The sequence below is a fragment of the Triplophysa dalaica genome, chromosome 24 (assembly GCF_015846415.1).
Source record: "Triplophysa dalaica isolate WHDGS20190420 chromosome 24, ASM1584641v1, whole genome shotgun sequence".
Classification (NCBI taxonomy): domain Eukaryota; kingdom Metazoa; phylum Chordata; class Actinopteri; order Cypriniformes; family Nemacheilidae; genus Triplophysa; species Triplophysa dalaica.
Window position 1 is genome coordinate 14600534 of NC_079565.1, and position 10692 is coordinate 14611225.

General features: G+C 38.2%; 1 protein-coding gene across 1 annotated transcript; it reads left to right on the plus strand.

Moving 5' to 3' along the window:
* The first annotated feature begins 312 nt into the window (after nucleotides 1-312).
* fancf (FA complementation group F) lies at nucleotides 313-1665 on the plus strand. Its single transcript, XM_056739477.1, has one exon. It carries the CDS (start codon nucleotides 459-461, stop codon nucleotides 1482-1484), a length of 1026 nt encoding a protein of 341 aa, XP_056595455.1. The 5' UTR covers nucleotides 313-458; the 3' UTR covers nucleotides 1485-1665.
* The last annotated feature ends 9027 nt before the right edge of the window (nucleotides 1666-10692 follow it).

Consider the following 10692-nt stretch of genomic DNA (forward strand, 5'->3'; position numbering starts at 1 on the left):
TGCCTACATATTTACTTATATTAAAAAAACGTTTATATTAAAACTTCAAATATACATGTAGAGTTCAACAAAATAAAAACTCTATTTAATGCAACGTAAACTTGAAAAAAGCAAATACATTTATTTACATATAAAAATATTCTAAACATCATGTAATATTATTTAAAAAAATATGCACTTTAAAAGTAATAACAAGTAGTAGTTTTATGTTATAAAATTCAGAAATTAAAGTTCGTTTATAAAGTTTGACAGACTTTTATTATGAAAACTGACACAGAAGTGCAGAACCGCGATGTTTGCGTCACGCGCGTTCTCCACCAATGGCGAAGCAAAAATACAGCATGCTGTTTAGTGCCAGATATGCTCTGTTTCTCTTGTTTTTATTCATCAGTGACGCATGTTCTGTGTATATACTTGAGTTCATGTTCGTTTAATGCAGCGGGAGAAGAGCGTCAGTGATGGATGCGGTGGTGGGACGTCTACAGCAAGTCGTGGAGTTACTGGCTGTATCTCAATTGGACTGTGTGAATGAATGGGATCACCAGACCATGCTCAGGGCGTTCGAGTGGGCTCAGTACTGCGAGCAGGTACACGCTCGATCCCACGCGAATCCTGCGCTCAGATCCGCTCTGGAGTCCCGCCTGCATGACACCAACCAACGGCTACGGGAAACATTACCCTCGTATTCTCCAGTCATGTTTTCCGAACTTGCACAATGTCAACACAAGCTGCTCGTTAATTTACTCAGAAATCCCTCTTCGCCCTCCTCTATAATCAATATATTTTCCCTCGATCGCAAAACTGCAGAGCAGTGGTTGGATATGGACCAGACTCCCGTTATCACGGGTAAATCCGCTTTAAAAATGTTGTGTTGCAGTTCGGACCGGTCTAGTTATTCTGGTTTACAGGTTGAAACGGAGGTAAGAGGCAAACTACTCAAAACGCATCTGAAATCAATACTGACTCAGCATGGTAATGAAAATTCTGCGAGAATACTGCTGGATTCAATCCTACATGATAGCGCAGGGAAAACGGAAAACCTGTATGACGTCATGGCGGCTGCGCTGCTCGCCAGTGATGACGACACGAACAATTTATCTCGCGATGTCATCCTCGACTGGCTTCAAAGCCACGACGGATGTTTGAGTAAACTCTGCAGATCGTTGTCTCCCAGACTTTGCTGCATCCTATCGAGAGAGTCTGTGACATTTCAACGGGCTTACTGTGACGTTTTGAAACGGTGGGCGAACAGCCTGGAGTATGACGTCATGCAGAGCGCTTGGGTACCGACGTGTTCTATAACGTCAGATGAGACTGTGACATTTAATGTGCTATTTGATCGATTTAGGGCTTTACTAAATTCAGGGTCGCCAGTCAAAGAGGAGACAGAGACGAAGCTCGCAGAACTGAAAGTGGAAAGTGGGGACTTTAATGTTAAAGGGATTAGTGTTTGGACAGATCTCATCCTTCAGTTAAAGGTGTAATGTGGACCACGTGTGATGGGATCAACAGAAATATGTCTTGTTTCAAATTTGTCATGCTTTAAAATGTGTCATTTTTGAGACTGAAAGTGCACTTATGTATTGTTGTTTTTTTGCCAAATGATTCTGGTCATATTTTCTTTCATTATTATGAATTGTTTTTAATAAATTTTTACTGTCTTGACTTCACTTTTGACAAAAGTTTTTCCTTTTAAAATCTATTAAACAATGTCCCTCCCCTGTAGAGAAAAAAAACTGTTCATTCTGTAAATGATATCTCAGGTTTCCAGCAGACAGGGGGAGACAGTGTTCCTCGCTATCGCCCATGTCCTCTCTTTGACAGCTGGCACTGTTGTTGTATATGTTTAAAGTTTGTCTTTTAGTAATCTGCTTTTACATAAAAATAGATGATTTAATACATGAACACCAGGGATGTCCCATCCCGGAAAACCTAAAAAAATTAGAAGTTCAAAATTGGGATTTATACTTAAACATCAAGGCAATAAAAGGCATTTTTTGTGTTTCCTGTATGTAAACACACAGTCTTATACTGTATGCATTTTATAAATATATTCGAGCAGATGAAAGAAAACTGCACTGAATAGGCTGCATGACAGATGGTGGCATCTTTGTCACCTTGGCAACCATTGGCATTAGTCTCAGAATTTCATTTGAAATTGAAGAGACCAGGCAGCACATGCATGGGCCTCCTCAAATTGGTCCCCGGGGATGTGGAGACGCGTGCTTCATGGGCTGGATTTCATATGTCTGTCACATTAGGGAGGAGGAGAATCTCCATCGACCGGGGTCACTCCACATTTAATGATTTATGAGGTCACCCGAGGTTGTTGAAACCAGCAATCAAATCTCATTGTTCATGAAATCTCAATAGCATTGTATTGCTTGTTGATTCTTTATATTAATATGATACTAGCTTTATTAACAGGACTGTGTGTGTCAAGTGTTTTATACTCTTTTAAGTCAATATAAAATCAGTCATCTATCTTTGGTAGGTTATTTTACCTCCTATGACACGCAATAAGATAATAAGACGACTGATTTAGTTGAATCTGTGTTTCTTTTAGTGTGGAACATGTTCACTGTCAAAGACTGAAGAGAAAAGAAGTTTAATTGAGCGTAACAATATTTAACCTGGAGTGTAGAGCCTCTAAAATTTATTTTTTGAGTAGTGTATTCTGGGTCTGAGATGATGCGCTTTCTCAGACACTTCAGTACTTTTTTCTTTCACCCTTGTCTCCTTGGAAACAATGAAAACGTGTTTTCTCAGCTCAAATATGCACCGAGAAAGCAGCTGGCTGCTCTTGCTGTGAAAACACAGCCCGCACCATGGTGAATAATCAAAGGCGTGACTTCCTGCCTTAGAAAGCAATTCAATTGCCTTCCTTTTTGAATTGGCTGAAATATGTTAATGTCATCATTCTGACACAATTCAGATATTTTTTAATTACTAAAGAATTTGAAAAGCCTTTTTTGGAAGATGGACAAAATATATGCAGGAATGTCTATAATGCATGTACTGCATTATTGACCCTTCTATGACTGATGGTTCTTATCTTATTATCATTCATTTTGCATACACGGGTACATATTATGTCTTTAGCAAAGGCGAAACATTAAAATAATACATTTTTAACAAAACTATAACATCTAGAGAAAGCTCTCTGTCGGGATTTCTGTTCATTGTAATGGCTTCAACAAAAATATCTTTATACAGAGGTTTCGATCCAGTCACCCTGCCGCACCAAGGAGAACCTTAAAGTATAAAAATGTGACTGAGTGATTTAATTAGCTAAAACACAGCATACTCTTTTTAGTGGCTTATTAAAATTATGCTTTATCAGCAGCTTTTTCTATATGTGATTATACATATGTCGGCCGCCATATTGGAACAGTCAAAATGCGCCCACAAACATAAAAGTTGACTGTGTCTGCAGCTGTAGTTATACGTGTGGAGTTATAAAATGTTACATGGTGTTGTGTATACTCAAACATTGTTATTGCTAAACTAACACAATACAACAAGGCAGTAGCTTTCACATTACAATCTTTTATTGATTCACGGTCACGAATTAAGCAGAAGTTCCAACCCAGTGTTTACGAATGTGTAGAAAGGATTCAAAAGTTATTTTATGTTTAATGACACAGTATATGTCTTTGTGCAACATTATTCTTTGATATATCAGGGATGTTTAAATCTCTTAAAATCTAAGTCACGCGTAATCTTTCCAACGTACTTGCACAATACAGAAGTCGTGGACGTGGATCTCGGAGGCAGTAGAAGCAGTGTATTTATGTTTCATAATTATGTTTCTTGGACCTTAACCAACAGCCCCCCATTAAAGTGCATTATATGGATAAACACCCAGGAAAGCTTTCCTCATAAGACTCAATTTGTTTTCGACAGAAGAATTAAAGACACGACATGTGGGTGAGTGAATATCATGACATTTTATTTTAAAGTGAACTACTTCTTTAAAACATGTATAACAAAGCAACATATTCTCACGTTATCATATCTCTTCAGGAATTTGAAAAAAATGTAGGACGGGACATGATTTCATCCACCGACATCTGATTGGATCGTTAAGCGGTGAGAGATTCGAACGCCAGTTTGCAATCTGTCAGTCATTGCAGCCCCGCCCTTGCGCCGTTCCTCGTGACCCGAAGTGAAGAGAGGTCGTTTCGTGAGGGGGAGGAGGTTAACGTTTTTATTAAAGATTACAAGCGCAAATTAATAAAAAAGAAAATAATCATGTGCATGGAAGTAAGGGATAATGTATTTTACCATTACAGCCAGCTGCTTGTACACCGCTTCTTGCCATATGAGAAATAACATGGACTGTGAATTAGAAATATTGTATTAGCTCATTTTACCGAATGCAGACCTTCCGTGAGGAAAAGCCATTTACTTTTGGTTGTAAGGTAAGAAACAACGTTCAAATGTCACGAACAGCCAATTTGGTTTAATCATTTGTAAATATAATGTCATATATTTTGTTAATCATATTAATATTTAATTTTTTCAAAAATAAACTTTTAAAAATGATTTGCTGCATCCGGGGTACCATGTGTTATTAGTTTTGAGAGGTTGTTATCTGGGAATAACAAACCTACAAATGTCGCCACTGGACAATCAGAAACAAGTATTCCAACAAGCCGCTTAATAATTTATTATAAATACTTCCCTACTGTGTAAAACAATTAGAATGATCATTTTTAATTTCATGCCGACTTTAAGAGAAACTGAAATGTTGATCCTTGGAAGATGGCGGACATATTGGCGTCTATAAGTATGTTATTTAAGTTAGCTTATCATACATCAGCTTAGCATGCAGATAGACGATTAGCCTGCTTTCTAATAATAAACACTATGAAAGTCACTTTTGCTATTTAATTTATGAATTCCTCTCACAATAATACACCAGTGTGAGACATCAATATTAGGATAACAGCTTTGGTACAGCTTTTACAGATGATGTCCTACGGCAAACTCAGTTCACAAGGTCTTCACTACACCAGCAGAAAAAAGACATTCTGACTGAATAGAATTCAATGGAGCACATGCATGAGGACACTAAATACAGATTTTTTTTGTGAAAATACCTTATAAATTGACTAGCTGTCTACTGATATTTGACATGTTTATCATGACATTAATCGCTGTGGAATCTATAAATGTAGACTGAATGTTGTATAGCTAGGCCATGGTCCATGTTGACCATTAAATGTACAATAATGCAGATGCAGAGGTTGACATATTCATTCAATATAATATTGTTGAAAGTTATCTGCATACTAAATGACAGTCCGATATATAGAAGCATCATTCAGAGAACACTTCATCACAATAACGGAGACACCAGAGACATTGCTTTATTACTGTGGAACACACAGAAGTATGTAGAACATATGTTTTATATAAGTACACACCTTCATTAAATGAAGAGAGCTGGTGTGTGTGTGCTGGGGGTGGGGTGGTAACAACAACAGCGAGGACATGGCTTGTTAGGCATGTGATGAAATACACAACTCGCAGAGATGGCAGATGGAAGAAAAGTGCCGACGAATTTTGCTGAGAGAAGAGAAAACACTGTGTATAATAAATATTCCTAAATCATCTCTTCCGTTTAGAGGGAGAACATCTATCTCTATTGCCTCAGCCTGTGACCCCGAACAGTGTTTTATATTTAGAAATGTTGAAAGTAATTTTAAAGGTGCACTAAAGGTGTGCCCCAATGTGCATACATACATACATACAGTTCTACGCCATTTTGTACAAATAAAGTTATGTGTTGTGTTAATACTGAAATATGCACAGAGACGTAATCAAAGTCCATTTAGGGAAGTCATGCCACTCTGTGGGCAGTTTACAACGCGCCTCCGGACAGTTATTACGTAATTCAAACAAGATGTGAATGGGGAATACTCAAACTAATCAAACAATATTTTTCATGTTGCTGTAGATACTACGCATGCGCAAAGCTTCACTAGGGCGGCCATATTGAGCGTGGGGCAATATGAAGAAGAATTAGAAAAGAAACAGAAATAGGAAGAAGGAAGGATGGGAGGAGTATGGGAAGGGTGTGAAATATTGATTGAGGAGCCTGGTCCCTAAAGGGACACGATCATATAGGTGTGACATTGCTCTGCTCCTTTGTGAACATGTTTGACTCATATGCAATACACGAGGATGCACAACTTAATGTGTGACAGCGTGAGTCACAGAATTACTTTGGTTACACTGTGTATGCGCCTGTGTCTGATTGTGGCTCGGCTGCAGACAGTATTAGCTCTCGGGGTGTAACAGAACTTCAGAGGAGTTCTCAATCTTTTGTTTTATTGCCTTGTGTTGCCTCGGTTTCATCAGCAAGCCTGCTCTACAAGACTCTGCTGACAGATAACTGTGCTCTATAAATACACCTCCACACGGACCAGACTGTGTTCACACCAGCTGCAGAGAGAGAGAGAGGGAGAGAGAGCGTGTGAGGGTGGCTTGTGAAGTATTTGCCACACATTCTGGTGAAATAAATTAAGGAAAAGGTTCAGGCTTTGGGATGTGGGACGATGATCGAAAATCTAGCATGATAACCCTGTCTCACTGTAGATTCAAACCCTGGAAACCGGTACATGTCAGAAAAGGGCTTATTCTGATTTCTCAACATGAAATACATGTTCTTCTGGATAACAAGGATCTCAAGTCCAAGTAATCTTATCAACAAAAGTTCCTAACATTTAGATTTTGATATGTAGTCTTTCTATTTATTTAATGTATGTTTTGAATTTGCAAATCCATGGCATGTATACTTTATATGTTTTCATCTTAACAACATAAACAATCGTTACTGCGGATATGCAATTTTTTGACACCCAATTTAGTTTCCGGTACACATTCACAAACAATAGAGTGCCTGTAGATTATTTCTGTTAACAATCCGAGACACCGAGAAGAAGCGTTACTTGGGTAAACTTGTCTCTCCAATATTTTAAATGTAGACTGCGATACCATGCTCAACCGCTAGGTGTCAATGTAACATACGGCTGTGTAAATGCGACCAAACAGGTCCCATTCAACAAATTGTTTATTTATTAAAATGAACATACTACAAAATCCCACACCGATTGTTAATATGATTGTTAATTGTGTTTATATGATAATATGAATCCAAAATCATTGAAAAAGTCTCCAAACTTTGACTAGGCGTTCTCATGTTGAGCAAGGATGGAAAAGATGCATCACCTGGAAAAGAGGGAACATTTTAAAGGAAGAAAAGAGGATGACCAACCTGGGGTAAACCATTGCAAGGCAATTGATATAAATATTATCATAAGAAGTAGTTAAATTATTATTTCTCTAGTGACTTTTTTATTTTGAATTAGTTTTCATCTTTAGTGTGTCATCATTTCTTCAAGGTTTTTTCTTCCTTTTTTTCTAAACGTGTGTGTGTGTGCACGTGTGTGTATTCATTAAAATCTAATCCGTGTCTTACTCTCATACACATGCACATACATGCACAGATCCCATCTGCTGAGGGTCGGCTCTGAATGGGAGAGCCTCCCTCTGGGGACGTGTCGGCCCTTCTCAATGTGTGCTTAAGCTGGTTTGGCTCGTGCTATCTCACACACTCCCCCTCTCTCTCACTCTCTCTCTCTTTCTGCCTCCCTCTCCTCTTGATCACTGTCAAAGTGAAAGGCCTTCAGTAACACCTGAGTACCAGCCTCGTAAGAAAGAGAAAATTAAAAATGAGATGTCTTTAATATCTCATTTATTCTATACAGCAGTGGGAATAAATGGAAAGCAAATTGAGACTTCGTGTTGAAATGTCCTAGGATGCTTCTTCTGAGAAATCTTATGTCTTCGAACACGCATGTCTCCTTTATAGGGTTTCAAATAAATCAAATAATTTCCAGACTGTGCTTGGATTTGCCATGGTGTGCAATAAAAAAAGAGATTTTCAGATATACCTGACTGTATGTATAAAGCTTTCTTGGACACCGTGAGTTACCTCGAATAGCATTATTTCTACTAGCATTCTTTTCTCTATCTGGGCAACAAGAAAAACAAATAATCCACAGCTAGTCTCCACAGACCAGATCTGGCAACCGAAACCGATTCTTTTCATCTTTTTAAGCAGATAAAATACAGTCAGATCCCACATCATCAGCAAAGCTGAACTATTTTAAGATGGTGTGAAGAACAGGGTGGTGAAGAGGGAGGGTATAGCTCTCAAATGCACGAAAAGTGTTGATAAGCGATGAAAAATTCATTTCGTGTTGTGCCGCTTTGTTTGGAACGGTGTCGTAGCACCAGGCATGACATTTCTAACCTGCTAACCTTTTCATACAGAGGGATGTCAGGCATCATTCGTGTGATTTATGTGGCAGAGAGAGAGTGAAGTTATTGTCCTGTGCATGAGGAGAGTAATTTGAAGCATAATTACATGAACAAATGCCTCAGGGCATCGCTGGTTCATAAACGTGCTCTGGAAGAACAAGCGGGCAGCACATTGATAAAATGAGACCCCAGTCCCGCATTCCCTGAAAACCTCCTTTGATGGATGCATGTAGATTTACAGTTCCGGTCTTTATTTTCATTTTTAATTAAAAATGAATAAAAACCAGTTAGTACCTGATTCACAATGGTAAGCTTATAACAATTATTTATAATCTGAGCTGTCAGGTATGAAGTAACCTGCAATGTTGCAAACAGAGATGGTGTTGGAGAGGCAAAATTTATAGATTGCAGCTTTAAACAAGAAAATTGGAGTAAACCATTTGGGTGGTTGCCAGGGCATTGCTGTGGGGCTGCTAAGGTGTTCTTAATGGTTTTCTGTATCTTGCTATGCAGTTGAAAATGTGTTTTCACTGGTTGTAAATGTTGAATAATTTGTTTGAGATTTCTGGATGGTTGCAGGGTGTTGCTTTATGGTTGCTAAGTATTTTGGGTAGTTTCGGGGGATTTGCAGGGTTACAACTAGGGTGCTTTGAGTGGATTCTTGCTATTTGGCTTACAAGGTAATTTATAATGCATTTCAAAGCTATTTCTAAGGTGTTCTTGGTTTGTGAATTTAAAGCCCAGTTGTTGGTTTTGTCCATATTTTACCCAACCATGGGTTAAAGTAAAACAACCCCACATATTCTTTGTATGGCCTCTGGATATTTTTTAATATTTGGTTCCAAGGACCGCTTATATGTCAGGCAGACAATTACATGAAATAGAAGGATTGAGTATAAGCTCAAGGCACAGTTCTGAGTCACTGTTGACTCATTCTTGTTAAATAATAAGCGACTGTGGGTTTAGTCAAGAAGTTATCAGATTGCTTGAGCAAACCATAATTCTGTTTCACATTCAGACAGAATCCATCTGATGAAACCTCCCCCTTTGTAAAATCTGTCTGAGAGTTGGATGGAATTTGTTTGTGTTGGGAGAGGATCAGGGGAATAATTGTATTTGGACCCTCGCGTCCCATGAGTACTACCGAGGCTTGGTCATTACTTACTCATTTTGGATGCTGATTAGAGTCCCAAGGCCCCTAGAGATGCGGGGGGATACCCTACAACACCTGCTGCCCTGAGCAAAGCCGTAGATCAGAGTCATTTATTACACACGCATACAGCGAAATACTGTACGTGTTTCTTTGTTCTGTTTAGTAACTAACTAACATTAACAAGCTGTATACATTATTATATCTATATACAGTATATATATATGCTGTGCATATAGTTTATAGATACAATATGAGTATTTCTAATAATATAGTAAGTAATGCAATGAAATATCTATAATATAAATCAAAATTTAGATAATATAAATAACATAATTATATTATAGAATATTTATATTGACAAACAGTTCCTGCATTTTTTGAAGCTGATGAATGTCATGTGGGCGGATGTGTCACGGAAGCAATTGGCGTGACGCGTGTCAAGGGTGGGCTGTGGGAAAACACGTTCCGGTCGGCTGGTGACAGCATTGTGTGTCCTGTCACATTAGCACATGGCACAGAGGAAGCCAGCCCAGGTCATTAGAGTGCGATGGCTCATCCGTTCATTTTAACAGAGCACGCCTGCTTAACACCTTCCAGTTAAGACAGCTGGAAGTCAACAATAAATAACCTGTATACCTGACTGGACTCTTAACAAAGAATGAAGAATCAAGCTATTGAATAAATGTTAACGTCCATGCTGGAGTCTTATTCTTGCGGTCTTGCGTATGAGCAATGGTGTTAAATTTACTTTGGAGCTGTAGCTAAGTTTCTAATAAAGAAGTTTATAAAGTCAAGCTTTGAAAACTATTAGATTAGATGTATATCAATAAAAAATAAGAACAAAAATCAATTTATTGTATTTAAATGTAAACTCGTTGTCCTATATTCTAACACAAAATATTGTAAAATGAATTAAGTAACCTAATGGGAAAACCAACACTTTTGAGAACAGCTGAGCTTATGCCACACTACTAAACAAGGTTGTGTATCTGATAGCATAATATTTAAGTGATGCGGATGGCGTGGCCTTAAATATTTTGCAAATGTGATCTATCCACTTCCCCATGTGGTTTGGAATCGGACACTTTTTCTATGAAACGTGAGGCTTGCGTTATAACCGTAGAGTCTAATGTAGATACACTGGGCATTGACTACAATATCTATACAAATGAATCAGATGTCATCACAGTGCAAACAGTTAATCC